General features: G+C 38.6%; 1 protein-coding gene across 2 annotated transcripts; it reads right to left on the reverse strand.

Annotated features, from left to right (window-relative positions):
• Window positions 1-2,570: 2,570 nt before the first annotated feature.
• On the reverse strand, window positions 2,571-16,470 carry LOC121397774. Of its 2 annotated transcripts, XM_041575262.1 has the most exons (10): window positions 16,337-16,468; window positions 13,636-13,769; window positions 10,183-10,262; window positions 9,235-9,336; window positions 6,739-6,843; window positions 6,569-6,621; window positions 5,041-5,177; window positions 4,611-4,663; window positions 4,421-4,510; window positions 2,571-2,733 (listed from the first exon to the last, which is right to left on the reverse strand). In XM_041575262.1, the coding sequence occupies exons 1-10, from the start codon at window positions 16,445-16,447 to the stop codon at window positions 2,606-2,608; spliced, it is 993 nt and encodes a 330-aa protein (XP_041431196.1). In that variant the 5' UTR covers window positions 16,448-16,468; the 3' UTR covers window positions 2,571-2,605. The 2 variants fall into 2 exon arrangements, with proteins under 2 accessions (XP_041431196.1, XP_041431197.1); XM_041575263.1 differs by lacking the exon at window positions 6,739-6,843 and having other exon boundaries at window positions 16,337-16,470.
• Between the last annotated feature and the right edge of the window lie 353 nt (window positions 16,471-16,823).

Genomic DNA, 16,823 nt, shown 5'->3' on the forward strand with positions numbered 1-16,823 from the left:
ATAAGGATATTATAAGTTACCGAGGAGTTTCATGACCATATAAAAACACGAGGCCGAAGGCCGAGTGTTTTTATACAGGTCATGGAACTCCGAGGTAACTTCTAATATCCTCATATTTTACAACTGGGGGTACTTTATTTATTATAATACACAAATTTTAGTGAGTCATGTGACAGAAATGACATCAGAACTCACCGTTTATAACTGATGACATCAGAACTCACCGTTTATAAGGATATAATACACAAAAGCCATGAATATCCTGTAAATTATATCCTTATAAACGGTGAGTTCTGATGTCATCAGTTATAAACGGTGAGTTCTGATGTAATTTCTGTCACATGACTTGCTGTAATGTGTGTATTATAATAAATAAAGTACCCCCAGTTGTAAAATATGAGGATATTAGAAGTTACCTTCTAATATCCTCGGCCTCGTGTTTTTATATGGTCATGAAACTCCTCGATAACTTATAATATCCTTATATTTTACAAGAGGGGGTACTTTATTCACTATATATACTTCCATGCTGTACAGGCAAACAGCTACAGTCCTGGTTCACTGCTATTGGTATGCTTGTATTTCCAAGTAGGCATTCCTGTTTCACATTAGTGTTTGTCTGCCTATAAACCCCCCTGTTCTGCACTGACTCAATCCCTGTTCGCTTGTTTGGTCATTGGAGCTTTGAATCTTGTTCCTTGATTTCTGTTCCTGTCCCCTATGTGACTTCTGGTTCTGACCCTGCCTGTCTGACAAGCTCCTTCCTTACCGGCTCTTTCCCAGAGCATTAGTTTGGCTCCTTTGCTGCCTCTGAGGTAAAACTGGATTCTTGTGTGTTAAGTCCTGGCAGCACCCGAATATCTAAGGGCCAGGCCCAAAGCCAAAGGTGGCTGTAATAGTCATAAGAGCACGTCTAGCCAAGAATCCAGTCATTAGCCTCACTGCCCAATTACAAATGGCTGAGGCAGATCAAGTTTGAATTTTGGGGCAATAAACGTTAGAAGCACCTGGAGCATGTAAACAAACATGCGGCTTTCACCATATAGAACTTTTAGATTGTTAGCTCTTGTGAGAAAAGCCCTCTGATACATTTTTGTTCTGTAGCCCTTGTTTGTTATAAATTAACATATAAGTGAAGGTAATATTTTTGAACAACTCCAAAATACTTTTTTGCATTTTGGGTGTAATAGTATGGCACAGTTTCACTTTAAATCCAGCAGATGTGTACCAATATGGCTCCAAAGGAGAAAAGGGTGTTACTCTGATCTACATCGGCTGGAAATGTGAATAGTGATTGGTGCGTGAGAATAGCCTTATGATAGGCTTAATGTTTTATTGGTTAATTGATGTGTTGTTGTGATTGGTGCACATTTGTTTAAATACCTGAGGTATGGGTCAGTAAAGATAGCCTATGACTAATTGTAACGCTAAATGTGTAAGGTTGTGGACACAATAAACTATTTCACTTTGATTCAACTGCCTGGTGGAAGATTGCCTTTATTGAGTGCCTGCTCCAAAGAATTTTTAAATTAATTTATAGCACTGCATAACTTGCTTTTGCTATATAAATGATTATGATAATGATTACGTGGCATGAGTTTCATGCACATAAATACAGGCTGCTTTGATTTTTTTCTTTATGCCAGGTCTGCTTTTTACTCCCAGTCCAGCCCTGTGTTAATAAATTCAATAACGGAAACTAGTTCTGTTTGTAAATTATGTTCTGTATTGCAGCACTGCTATCAGTTGATACTGTTCCAATGTTACCTTTGCAAGGGGGAACAACCTCTGTGTTATTTTATTAAATGAGAAATATATGCTTTAGTCATAGCAGAATAACTGAGATTTTCTTTTCAGCCCTACTTTTTAGTTAAAAAATAAAAGTTAATGAATTAAAGCTGAAAGTCTGCAGTTCAACTGCATCTGAGTTGTTTCATTTAAAATTCATTGTGGTAATGTACAGAACCAAAATTAGAAAAAAATGTCTGTCCAAATATTTATGGACCTAACTGTATATTTATTACTAGCACCCTCTTTAAATGGATTCTGTTATGATTTTTATGATTACTAAATTACACTGTTTACACTGCAAATAATTCACTCCACAATATAAGGGCTAGGCCACACAGGAAGATTTCCGGGAGATTAGTCGCCTGGCTACTAATCGCCGCGTCTAATCTCCCTGAATGGCTTGCTGGTACCTTGCACCAGCTAGCGCTAAAGTCGCCTGCGCCTATTGACAAGCGGCGATACGTTTTTCAAAGTCGCTCGAAATTGCCTAACTGGCAGTTAGGCACGTTAAAATAGAGTTAAAAGGTTGAACTTGATGGACGCGTGTCTTTTTTTCAACCTAACTTACTATGTTTCTATGTATTACTATCACTCTGTAAAATGTATAGAACCATGACAAATCACCACCATATTATTATAGAAATAGTGTATGCAGAAGTAATACACCAGAACCCTTTCTTAGCAATTAGAACAAGTATCTGTGTCACTTTTTGAAAATGAGCTGGAATAGCTTAATAAATAGCTGTCTCTCCTTGTTTGTGAACAGCAAATGCACAACATTTTTCTTGTGAGATTCACATGGATCTCAAATTTTTTATTGGTTTTCAGCATGACTCTCTTCCTCTTTGCTCCCAGGAACTAGGTAAGTAAAAGTTGCTTCAAAACAGTGAGCTTCCATCGCAAATTCATCTAAAATAGTCTGCTTTACTTTGGATGTTTTAGCTGCAACAAAGAAATGTGGATATGTGATATAAAATTAGAAATGCAGTTGATGGGCAAATAAAACACATTTTAAAGGATATAAAGAGTTTATATTCCCAGTCAGGGAAGGTAGTGTGAACCAATTAACTACTGCTTACCAGTAATTACAATTGAAAGAAAAAAAATCTGTAACAGCAATTGGTCAGGCCTCAGTCTTCTTCTTCTTCTTATGCCATCCTCTGATTGGCCAGTGAATACGATTGTTCCCTATCCGCTGCTGGGCTTCCCAGACCCCTTCACTTTTGGGATAGGCACTGTGCCTATGTCTTGTTAAATATAGCCTTGTGCCAAGTGAAACCAAAATGCAACTATATACACGGAAATCCAATTACTGTCTTCTGGCAGATAACTCACAACCCCATCCTAATCTGTCCAGATATGCTCAACTGATCACTGAAATGCAATGACTGCTGGACAATTACAATAACTGCAATTTAACAATAAAGTCTCAGCTTGCTTGAGGTTATAGATCCAGAAGGGCATTAAGGAGCAGAAGTGCTGAGCAGAATCATGTTCAACCACTCAAAGCAGGAGAAAACATTCTGATGAATTGACACAGGTATGAAGTTTTGTAATCTGTCTGTTTAAGGCTGTTCCTAACTGTCAGTAAAATTCTATTTATTGATAAATTTTTTGTTGATCATGCTTTGAATCTTTCAGGATTTCCCAATTCCCTTTCAGAATGAGCTCCATCGTGACCAATAAAAAAAATCCCTTATTTGACTTGTTGGTAAGAAACTTAGATAAACATGTGCCTATCACTATTTATATATGTCACAATCAGTGAGGCAGGAACCCTGGGAACTGCTAGAAAAATCACACCCTTTAGTGAGTAGGAGAGAACTGCTGGGACCAGTCTTCGCAGATGCCCTTTTGGGCCCCCCCGGCATTGGTAAAACCTGAACACTGTATTGTTTGATGCAAAATATAGTACAGATAAGGGTTTAGACAGGGTTAAGTCAAAAGCAGGCAAGGGGTCAGGACAGGCAGTGTAAATTCAGTTAGGTTAGGTTGCAGTGTCGGATTGGCCCACAGGGATACCAGGAAAACTCCCGGTGGGCCCAGGTGTCAGTGGGCCCTAGTGCTGCTAAACATTTGGTCTATTTCATGGCCATTCCCTATTTCTATGAGCACAAAAAGGCTAAATAGATGGAATCAGTGTTGGACTGGCCCACCGGGATACCTGGAAAATTCCCGGTGGGCCAAGGTATCAGTGGGCCCTGATACTGCTAGACATGTGGCCTATTTCATGGCCATTCCCTATTTCTATGAGAACAAAGTGGCTAAATAGATGGAATAATAGATTATAGTATGTAAAGAAGAGAGACTAGGAGAATAGACGTTGAGTGAGGAGAGGAAGAATAATAGTACTAAGAGTGGGCCCCTGGTCTAAGATTAATTGGTGGGCCCCTAGTCAAAGGTTTTTGGGTGGGCCCCTAGTGTCTCCGTCCGACACTGGATGGAATAATAGATTATAGTAGGTAAAGAAATGAGACTAGAGAGAATAGAGAGAATAGCGGTTGAGTAAGGAGAGGCGGAATATTAGTACTGAGAGTGTGACCCTGATCTAAGGTTTTCAGGTAGGCCCCTGGTGTCCCAGTCCAACACTGGTAGGTTGAATACCCTCTATTACAAGGTAGATACTTACAAGCAAGAAATAAAGTGCTCTGTTTTTCATTTTGAACCCCCAGAAGCAGCATATCTGTCCCAGTCTTAAATGATTGCAACTTCAGTTTATCTAGAAGAGATAAGTAGGGCATAATGTTAAAACAGACTGATTTCATAGAATCCTTAATTTTCAGTACCGGTAGTAATATATAATAATACATTATACTCACCTCCAGTCGTTCTGTTCTCAAATTTCAGCTCCATCAAGATCTTCTCGTCCCCTCTATAATGACAAAATAGATGGGTTTTGAAAATAAAATTTGTGAATTTCCCACAAAATTCTCAAAATGTCGAAAAATTTGTGAAACGCATTGAATTTAATGGGTGTCAAAATTATTTTGACTCGCGTCAACTAAGACAACTGAAATAATTTTTATACACACACCTATTTTGTCAATGGCGTCCAAATAATTTTGACGCGTGACAATTTTGATGTGCGTGACTATTCTGACGCACGTCCAAATTTTTTTTGACTTGGCGGATTTTATGACCACCGCAAATTTTTATTCGCCCATCACTAATCATCAGTGAGTGTAATAAAAATGTAAGTATGTGAAGCAGAAATACAAAAGTATAGTAATCAGTGTATTTATAACTTACGCAATCTGGATTTCTTTGAATGTATACGCTTCTTCTGTTTTACAGAGCTCCAGTTTAGCCGAGTACAGCAGTCTGATATGGTAATTTCGGTCGGCATAGTTTGAAGCTTTGGCAACAAGCCCCCATGTTTCACATCCCTGTTATGATGAGAAGAGAAAAAAGAGAGAGGAATATGAATTTAGTATTAAATGTATCTTTTATTGAATGGATGGTAATGTTGATTGGGGCATTTCTTCTAGTAGCGAAATATGTCATTTATATTTGGACATATATTTTAGACAGGCTGGATTTCATATACCTGTACTGAACTTACTGTACCAGCAGAGAGATTCAGTAGGAGCTCAGCACAATTTTGCTAGACCATATTTTAAAGGAGAACTAAACCCTAAAAATGAATATGGCTAAAAATGCCATATGTTATAAACTGAACTTATTGCACCTGCCTAAAGTTTCAGCTTCTCAATAGCAGCAATGATCCAGGACTTCAAATTTGTCACAGGGGGTCACCATCTTGGAAAGTGTCTGTGACACTCACATGCTCAGTGGGCTCTGAGCAGCTGTTGAGAAGCTAAGCTTAGGGCTCGTCACAAATTATCAAGCAGAAAATGAGGTTGGCCATTAATATAAGCTGATGCTACAGGGCTGATTATTATACTTCTCTGATGCTAATTGCACTGGTTTCTGTGCTGCCATGTAGTAATTATCTGTATTTATTACTAATCAGCTTTATATTGTGACATTTCTATTCTATTTGTACTGTATATTGTGAGTGGGTCCCTAAGCTCAGTAAGTGACAGCAGCACAGAGCATGTGCAGTGAATCAGCAGAAAAGAAGATGGGGAGCTACTGGGGCATCTTTAGAGACAATGATCTTTACTGCTAAAGGGCTGTGGTTGCCTTGGGCTGGTATAAAAGCCCAAAACATAATGTACAACATTTCTAGCCTCCTTTTTTAGTTAAGCTTTAGTTCTCCTTAAGTGTCAGTGACTCTGCACATACTCGGTGGGCTCTGGGCAGCTGATTAAAAGCAAAGCTTAGGGGTTGTCAGAAATCATCAAGCAGAAAAAAAAGCTTCATCTGTTATAAAAGCTGATGCTACAGGGCCAGTAATTAAATTCTGATATGGAATGCATTGGTTTGGCAACTGCCATTTAATTTGAATATTAATGACTAATTCGGCTGCAATGTAGATATATAGATATATCCAGGTAATGATAAATAATACCCAAGCAGTTATAGTCATGGATAAAATATTTAGCTGTGTTTCGCAGTGAAAAAACACCCGTAGTACAGTTTGAAAAATGACGGGTGAGATTTGCCCATCACTAGTTATATTAAGTTTCCTTGGTTAAGGGCTAAAAAGTTAAGTTACATGGTGAATAAATATATGTATGGCAGTATCTAGGCTTATACGACTGACAGCAGCCCACAGCAAGTGATGTGAATCAACATTTCGATCTTGCCTTTTTGTTTCTTTAAGAACATTTTTACCAGCAGAGATTTAAAGAAAAAAAAAAAAAGAACAAACCTCTATATCCTTTAAATCTTCTGAGTGTTCAAAAAGGCCATAACATTCTTGGGCTAAAATGGAGAGAAATGTAGTCACATGCAGTGCTGGTAGTTTGGTAAATTAATTAAAATGTACAGTCATTATGGGATGTTTAATGTCTGTGTAACAAAACTAAATTCTGCACATACCGTCATTGAGAGTGTGATTATACACTGTAATATTAATCAGATCGTTGCATTTGCTCCACTCAAAAAAATTATCCAGCACTTCTTTTGGGATTGATGCTGCTCTACCTAGAAAAAGAACATTTTATAAAGTTACTGAGTCTTATTTCCATGTGGGAGATTTGTTCTGAGATACAAAAGCAGCCACCTGACATTATATCACTCTAATCAACAGCTTAAGGGCTCTTACACATGAGCGTTCTGACCTGCGCTCCCCTGCGTTCCGTTTTTTGGCGTTCAGCCGCAGGGGAGCGCAGGAATAGACGCAAGTCATTATTTGAAATGGGGCTGTACTCACTCAGGCGCGTGTAGGCGCCGAACGCAGGTTCAGACGCAACATGCTGCATTTTTCCTGCGTTCGGCGCCTACATGCGCCTGAGTGAGTACAGCCCTATTTCAAATTATGACTTGCGTCTATTCCTGCGCTTCCCTGCGGCTGAACGCCAAAAAACGGAACGCAGGGGAGCGCAGGTCAGAACGCTCATGTGTAAGAGCCCTAAAAGTTGTCTAATGTGTTTGGATAAAAAGATCCGGTTGCTGATTGACCTTGTAAAAAATATTTAACATTAAGTAAATAACTGTGCTATTATATTGGGCGTCTACCATTATTTTCCAGTTTATTTACATATTACACTTACACAGCTTTACACTTGACTCTTTAACATTACATTCAGTTAATCTTTGTGAATGTTGATATTGGTATACCCAAAGATTTAGCAAAGAGTTGACTTATGTGCTTCTGATAGGGGGCACATTTACTTACTCGAGTGAAGGATTAGAATAAAAAATACTTCGAATTTCGAAGTATTTTTTTGGCTATTTCGACCATCGAATTGGCTACTTCGACCTTCGACTACGAATTTGAATCGAACGATTTGAAGTAAAACTCATTTGACTATTCGACCATTCGATAGTCGAAGTACTGTCTCTTTAAAAAAAACTTCGACCACCTACTTCACCACCTAAAACTTACCGAGCACCAATGTTAGCCTATGGGGAAGGTCCCCATAGACTTTCTTAGTTTTTTTTGATTCGTTCGATACCAAGGATTTAATCGTTCGATCGAACAATTTTGGTAAAGGGGTAAATCCTTCGACTTCGATATTCGAAGTCAAAGGATTTTACTTAGACGGTCGAATATCGAGGGTTAATTAACTCTCGATATTCGACCAATAGTAAATGTGCCCCATAATGTCTGGCATAAGAATTAAAGGACCAGTAACATCAAAAAATGAAATTTTTCAAAGTAATAAAAATATAAGGCAGTGTTGCCTTGCACTAGTTAAACTGCTGTGTTTGCTTCAGAAACACTACTATTGTTTATATAAATAAGCTGCTGTGTAGCAATGGGGGCAGCCATTCAAAGGAGAAAATGCTCAGGTTACACAGCAGATTAGCTCTGTAGAACATAATGGTGTTATCCGTTATCCACTATTTAACCTGTGCCATATAGACTTTTTTCAGTTTCAAAAACAGATCAGTTTTACCAGTGCAGGGCAACACTACATGATATTTTCATTACTTAAAAACACTTTAATCTTTTGGTGTTACTGTTCCTTTAACTGAACAACAATATGCAGGGTTTGCCAAAGTAGGACAACTGTAAAGGGTTCAGTGCAGGGCCAAGTCGGCCGGGCGCCCATAGGCAACCCGGCCGACTATGTCGCCTCCACCACTCGCACATACGCTGAAGTGCACAAGCGGAGATGAATCGCGAGTACGCATGTGCAAAATAGTGCCAAGGAAGCACGGGTGCACATGCGTGAAACAGTGTAAGCTCCCAAGACGCACACCGCATGAACTGCCACAGCTTCTAGCCGAACTAGGGGAAGATGTCAGAAGAGGTACGTGTCTGGTGCCCCTCCACCTTTTCGCCCTAGGCATGTGTAGGCATTCTGCTTCCCATAGTTCCAGATCTTAAAGGGTCTCAAAGTAGTTTCCACTTCTGAAATTTGGGCTTTGCATCTTATTCACTGTAAGTCAAGTCCCACAAACTTTATTTGGGAACCACATTACTGTTCCATTTCTTGAGTTTTTATTGTCTCTAACAAGATCCAAGATTGCATTGGCTTTGCTTTCTGCAGGTAAACAGGGGTTGCTTGTTTCTTACTTTACTACCCTGAAGCAAATGAACAGCAATTTACCCCTTTTACCTGATGAATGGAAGACACTTAAACGCATAGGGCTTCACTGATTGCAAATTGATTGTAATTAACCCTTTTTCCATAGGGTTACATATAACTTGGAACGTGTCAGCACTGTTCATTCCACAGTCTATAATACGAAAATGGTTAAACTAGGCAAATCCTTAGCATTGAGGCATTTGTTTTTAATATGTTTAATTCTGATGTAATTTCAGCAGCTTTATGGCACTATAACTAATTAGCAATATTAGAGTGTAGAGGGTTTTAATATAAAGTGCATTTACCCTCTGTTTAGGTGCCCAATCTAAATACTTACTGTGTAGATATGCTCCATTTATTTCATTATTCAATCGCTCATAGCATATCAGAATGTCTGGATGTGGCTGGAATACTGTGGTAGTATAAACATCTTCGAGAGCTAGAAAAAGACATCATTTAGCGAAATTCTGTGTAAATAATAATTTTCCACTTATGAAAATGTAGAAAATAGATAATAAAAACTGTACAGTGCAATGGGTAAAAGGAAAATGACATACATCCAGTTACAACTGCTCTTTAATGAGATGTAACACTGATTTTCTGTTTTAGTATGTGGGTGTATCAACTATAGAGGACTAGAATAGGGTTTTATATCAGCGTGAAACACAATATTAAACTTCTCAAGACCAATGCAATATAAAAAACAGCAGCAGGCTCTAGTATCTCCATGGGCAGTAAGCTCTCTGGGCAGTAGCGCAACTACAGGGGGGCGGGCCCTGGCGCGCGTCGTGTAGCCGGGCCCCCACCCCCTCCGTATAGCCGCAATTAGTAAAGAACTCAGTGGCGCGCGATCTACCTGGGGGCCCTGAGGGGTGCGGGCCCTGGCCCAATCGCACCCCCTGCTCCCCCGGTAGTTACACCACTGTCTCTGGGTAGTAATGAGGGATGCAAACAGGTATACGTGGAAGATGGTGAATTTTGTGTGGTCCCATCATGTTTTTATTTTAAATTGAATTTGTTAATTTTTTGTTATGTACTATCTTCCATTATCTGTTTTTATGGGTAAATGATGTGGCTCTATAGTGCATACTCTAACCCACAAAACTCCTGCAGACAACCTGCTGACTCACCCTAATTATTCGGGCTTCACCCTGATTTGTTCCCCTCTCACCCAGTCACCTGCTGAATTAGCATCTGAATTTTACTTACCCACCGCCACTGAAAAGTGTATCATTATAAATATGATCAGAGTAATACAATATAATAATTAGAATTCTGATCTTACCCTCTGTGGGTATGTATTTATAGGTCTGAGTTCCTGGTATTCTTTCATGTTGAAAGAGTTGTCCATTGGTGTCTGACATTCTGTAATTTTTAATTAATAGAGAAGAGGTAATTGTGATAAGTGTGCAACATGAAATATTTTCATACTACTAGAATAAACCCATTTTTTTCTTCACAAAAGACCTGTGAGTGCGGATTCCTTTGCTCACTCTTTCCCTCTCTCTCTCTCTCTCTCTCTCTCTCTCTCTCTCTCTCTATATGTCTCAAACACAACCCGCACTCACAGGACTTTCATGAAAAAGCAGCAAAGGCTGTGATTTATTTCTTCAACGTTTCGGCTTCCAAACTTTAGCCGTTTTTCAAAACACATCAGTTAATAGTGCTACTCCAGCAGAATTTTGCGCTGAAATCCATTTCTCAAACAGCAAACTGATTTTTTTATATTCAATTTTGAAATCTGAAATGGGGCTAGACATTTTGTCAATTTCCCAGCTGCCCCCAGTCATGTGGGCTGTGCCTGCACTTTAGTAGAGAAATGCTTTCTGGCAGGCTGCTGTTTTTCCTTCTCAATGTAACTGAATGTGTCTCAATGGGACATGGGTTTTTACTATTGAGTGTTGTTCTTAGATCTACCAGACAGCTGTTATCTTGTGTTAGGGAGCTGCTATCTGGTTACCTTCCCATTGTTCTTTTGTTTGGCTGCTGGGGGGGGAAGGGAGGGGGTGATATCACTCCAACTTGCAGTACAGCAGTAAAGAGTGATTGAAGTTTATCAGAGCACAAGTCACATGACTTGGGGCAGCTGGGAAATTGACAATATGTCTAGCACCATGTCAGATTTCAAAATTGAATATAAAAAAATCTGTTTGCTCTTTTGAGAAATGGATTTCAGTGCAGAATTCTGCTGGAGCAGCACTATTAACTGATTCACTTTGAAAAAAAGTTTTTTTCCCATGACAGTATCCCTTTAAATCTCTATCCATCGAATAAGATCCGCAGTCTCAGGTCTTACGAATATTTAAAAATGTTTTTATTAAACCCCGGACTGACGTTTCGGCCCTACTCTTGGGTCTTCATTAGACACTTTGAAAAAGGCCCAAGAGTAGGTCCGAAACGTCAGTCTGTGGTTTAATAAAAAAAATTTTAAGTATTCGTAAAACCTGAGAGTGCTTATTCGATGGATATATATATATATATATATATATATATATATATATATATATATATATATATATATATATATTTCAGAAAAGCCATGAATATCTTGTAAATTATATCCTTATTAACAGTGAGTTCTGATGTCATCAGTTATAAACGGGGAGTTCTGATGTCATTTCTGTCACATGACTCACTGAAATGTGTGTATTATAATAAATAAAGTACCCCCAGTTGTAAAATATGAGGATATTAGAAGTTACCTCGGAGTTCCATGACCTGTATAAAAACACTCGGCCTTCGGCCTCGTGGTACTTTATTCAATACATAGATATAGATATAGATATAGACATATATATCGTATAGGAACCTACACTGAGATTCACAGAACCAGATGCATGCAAATCCTTGAGATCCATTAAAATGAGAACAAATCACCAACAGTATATGCAATGTCCAATGTTTGACCTGATAACATTGTATTATAAATACTGAACACACTAGAGGGTACTGCTCTTTGAGATGATTGAGACAATGCAACACTTTTCTGGCCAAATAAAGAACACATCAATAAATAAAATAAAATAAATAATCAATAAAGAAGAATTTAAATAATTTACTTACTAAATTGTTGCCTGACATGGCTTTCTAAGTGATTAACTTATAGGACTCAGTAAAGAATGGGTTAAAATACTGGTGATAACAATATTAGTCTCTTCTGGCCTTTTGCAAGTTATTTTTTTTCCTGTGCCTCAAACACCTAAGATTGTAACCTCTACTGGAATGGGACTCATTATGACTGAATGACTATTTTTACTTTGTTCAATTTATCACCCCTACGCTTGTATTATACATCCAAGATGGTCTCAATTCAGCTCTTATTTTCTCCTATTCTTTTCCATTTATATGAAGAATTTCTATGTAAGCTTCACCCCGTGCATTTATTTAACCAGCACCCCACTAAATCATACATGATGGGAACGCAACATTACCCTGTTGCAAGTATTTCATTTACCCATAATGTTTTCCAGGGTCTTGAATGTTTCGGGGTTTTTTTCCTGATATAATTTCTCCCTTCTGTTTCTCTTTCTTTCTCGCTACTCTAGTCAGCTTATTTATCTATTCTACTCTCCATGGGGCAAATTCACTAACCTCCGGAAATTCGCCAGTGACGGCTTCACTCACATCGCCACATTTTGCCAGGCAAAGATTCGCCAGGGCGATGCTAATTCACTAAAATGCGAAGTTGCATCCAGGGCGCTGAACGATGGCAAAGTTCCGCTAGTGTTAATTCGGCAAGCAAAGCAAAGTTGCGCTAGCGTTTGTTAATTTGCATACGGCGGGAAGTTAAAGTTGAATGGACGTATATTTTGCAGCCAATACATTACATTACACAAGCCCGGGAAACCTTAATAAAATAAAATAGAGTTGTTATATTGCCCTACACATGAGCCCAGTGTATAGTTTATGTGCCGTATGTTAGGAAATGTAGGGGGGAAGCCGGGTACCCTAAAAAAAATTTACTATCTTTTGCAGTCTATCACCCTGAAAAACTGAAAAGTCGCCAGTGTTTTTTGGGACTTTTTGGGAATTTTCAATTTTTTTTTGAGGAACTTCTATCTACAGTATTCCATTACACTTCACCTGGTCTGAGGTGGTGAAGGCAAGTCTGGCACAAGAGGTAACGTTCATTAAAATCCTCATCTTAGTGAATTTGCATTGTTACGTCCATTCACCAGAGCGAAAATTCGCCTGGCAATAGAGTGCGAAGTAACTCTAGAGTCTATCTCCTTCTCTAGCGAATTTACGCATGCGCCCGTTAGTAAATCAGCCCAAAATGATGGCACGCTGGCGAATTTTCGCTAACGTTAGTCGCTTCACCCTTTAGTGAATTTCCCCCCTAGTGTGTCTTTATTTTTACTCCCTCGCGCAACCTGGAAGCCTGCTAGAAGTAAATAAAACAATACTAGAAGTTTTAGGTTAATTCAATGCAATTGCCTTGGTCAGGGAACTCATTATTCATAGTGTGAGATACATTATCCAATTTTTAATTGTCCTGAAGTTGTCTTTGCACTCTGTTCTCAGCTCCCTCCCCAAATGTATGTATAGTTGCAATTAAGTGGTCCAACAATGGAGCTAACCGTTGTGTCTGTCAGCACGTTAGAAGATGCAAAGTGTGGCAGCACAAACCATGAGCAGGACTGCAAGCGCTATGGGCTGCAAGTGGTACAGCTTGTATTTATTGTAAATTAACCCAGCTATGTGTAGAGGTTTTAGTTAATAAAATGTGAATACTTACGGATTGGAGAAGACAGCAACAGACGATGCAGTTTCATTGAATGAAACCTTTGCGTAGACATAGGCTATTTCATCAGTCTGATACTTAGAATTTGGACTAAGAGAAACTGCAAATAAGTTCCACAATCCAGATACCTGCAAATGAAAATTACACATTAAATTATTAGTGTCCCTTCATCCACACATACATCACATTCTGGTTGTTTTTTTTTACAAAGTGGAAAGTATGGTGTGAATAAATGTTATGGTGCAGGACAAGAAGGAATGGGCAGGTATATCCTGTTATAATCATCCAAGGTAGAGGTAACACTTGCCGGTAAAGGGGAGGTAGGCAGAATAAAGGCACCCAGGAAGAGTATAATGGCTGAATAAATAAGACATATGAAGGGCGAGGACAAGGAGAAATCAGGCAAAGGACAAAGGTGCACCCTAAAGACTAGGAAATTACATGGCTCAACAACATACAAACATAAGAGTGGTGGGCGCTTCCCATCATGTTGGAACTGGGATGGGTATATTAATGGGACTGTGATAGTGAAAAGTCTGAAAAAAAACCACTCTAATCCCCAAAGTTGTCTTTTACTTTATACCTGACCTGACTCTACTGTAATGACTCTGATACATGGGAGGGATCAGCCAGTATAGGGGGGGGGACCCTGTTTGAAATGTGACCCATAAACCATCTGCACACCTGGTGCTCGCCTTCATAGTTCCTGACATGCCCAACTCGCTCAATACTAGACAGGGAGAAAGCACTATGGAATAGATAGGCATTCCACACCCAGGGAAGAATAATAGGAGGGAATACAAGCATTCAACAGAGAGTTGATGAGTTTAAATATATGCAAAAAATCTTTCTATAAGAAAATTAATACAGAGCTTAGAGAATAAAAATTAAGTTGTACTGGAGAAAAACCACCCTGGAGGCTTTTAAGTGGAAGTGGCAACATACCATTGGAGAATAGGTTTCTGCATCTAATTATTTAAAGTGACAGTTTAATTTCCCCCTTGTCATGTTGTATACCAGACAAAAGTCATAAGACTGATCATTTGGTATACCGAATAATAAATGATGACTATCTTATTAATAGCACAAATAGATAGATCAAAGTCATCAGATGGATCATCCATGCATTTAACACATAGGGGCAAATTCATCAAGGGTCGAATATCAAGGGTTAATTAACCCTCGATATTCGACTGGGAATTAAAATCCTTCGACTTTGAATATCGAAGTCGAAGGATTTTAGCGCAAATAGTTCGATCGAACGATCGAAGGAATAATCCTTTGATCAAACGATTAAATCCTTGAATCGAACGATTCGAAGGATTTTAATCCAACGAACGAAGGATTATCCTTCGACCGAAAAAACTTAGGAAAGACTAAGGACCTTCCCCATAGGCTAACATTGAGTTCGGTAGGTTTTAGATGGCGAACTAGGGGGTCGAAGTTTTTTCTTAAAGAGACAGTGCTTCGACTATTGAATGGTCGAATAGTCGAACAATTTTTAGTTCAAATCCTTCGATTCGAAGTCGTAGTCAAAGTCGAAGGTCGAAGTAGCCCATTCGATGGTCGAAGTAGCCCAAAAGTTTTTTTACTTCGAATCCTTCACTCGAACTTGGTGAATTGGCCCCATACAGATTTTTTCGGATGATGTAACACTGCTACAATTTTAAAACCTGTCCAATTGCTACAATAACCACAATTCATGGCACAACAATATTTGTTCATATAGTTTGCTCAATACATACAAACAGAATGTTGTACAAAACCTGATATCTGATGACAATATGTGTATGTGTACGGCAACTTCTGCTTATTTTCTTATTCAAGTCAGGGCCATATTTAATATACAGGCACTCGAGGGCCCATACCTAGGGCGGCAGCTTTAGGGGGCTGACATGGTATGGTAAATAAAAATGTGCAGGTAAATAAATCTTCTCATGCTGCAACTGGATACTTTTGCCCTACTGCTATGGAACCCAACATTTTTTGTATCCATTTAGAGAGTCAATAGCTTGTAAGCATGAGAGGGGCAATGAAACCAAATATGAAAGTGCTCCATTGTGAAATTCACTTTCTTGAAAAATCATTTAACCCTTTAAGTCCTGAAGTATTTTAATCTTGCCATTCCTGTAAACTGTAAAATAGATGAGTTTTTACTTTTGTCTAAAATCTGCCTCTGAAAAAAACACTTTTTAAAAAATGTATTTGGCTGCAATGAACTTTACCCCCAGGTATTAAAAAATGGTAATATGTCAATGGGGTAATAAAAAGGATAGATCCTTCCTAAAAATGTACATAAATAAGCAATAGTTAAACTGACCCCTAAGAGCACAATTATTTAAATAAAAGCTTATCACAATTAACCAAATGTAAATTTCACAGTTCTCAATTCACGTTGAGGTTTGTAGGAGCAGATTTATCAATTTCCGAACTCTCACTTTTGTTTTTCTATCATCATTTTGATAAATATGCTTCTAAACATCCCATACAAATTCTGTGCAAGTCCTCTCTATTTTACCTTTTGATTACTATAGGTTTTCCTAAGGCTCTTACACGGTATGTATAAATGTCGTAGTGATCTTGGAATAGATACACAACTTTGAAATCCATAAATTGCAAATTTTATATAAATATATATACATTTTTTTTTAATATTTATTATTTGCATACAATATACAGTATCTTGCATTCTTACCGTTGCAGGGTCTGGCAGGACCCCTTGAGGTTCCCCAACACAGTCAGAGGGGCTGCCATGGGTGACTGCTAAGAGACATGACAGAGACAGATAAAAATTGAGGACACCCATTTCCAAATAAGATAGTGACAAAAGTAACAAGCCTTTTAAATTGCAACATTTATAAGTCCTGGAGCTAAAAAAAAACAAAGACAAGGTAATCATAAGCAAATGTTTGCAGACAAAATATTGATCAATACTACGCAAACAGAACTGCACTTTGATTTCTTAGTACAGGTTTAACCCAACTCCAAACAACACATTCTGTTACAATACAACCACTAAACATGTTATGGGGCAAATTCACTAAGATCCGAAGTTGCGCCGGCGACAGCTTCACCACACTCCGCCGCACTTCGCCAGGCGTAGTTTCTCCAGCGCTACGCAAATTCACTAAAATGCGAAGTTGCGATCAGGGAGGCGAACGGTAGCGAAGTTGCGCTAGCGT

The sequence above is a fragment of the Xenopus laevis genome, chromosome 8S, assembly GCF_017654675.1.
Source record: "Xenopus laevis strain J_2021 chromosome 8S, Xenopus_laevis_v10.1, whole genome shotgun sequence".
NCBI lineage: Eukaryota > Metazoa > Chordata > Amphibia > Anura > Pipidae > Xenopus > Xenopus laevis.

Coding starts and splice junctions, on each gene's coding strand:
- LOC121397774 (XM_041575262.1), bottom strand. CDS start 16,447: ATGGGTGTCCTCAATTTTTATCTGTCTCTGTCATGTCTCTTAGCAGTC. Junction 5,178..6,568: donor AAGATTTAAAGGATATAGAG/GTTTGTTCTTTT, acceptor TCATCATAACAG/GGATGTGAAACATGGGGGCT. Junction 4,511..4,610: donor TGAGAACAGAACGACTGGAG/GTGAGTATAATG, acceptor TATCTCTTCTAG/ATAAACTGAAGTTGCAATCA.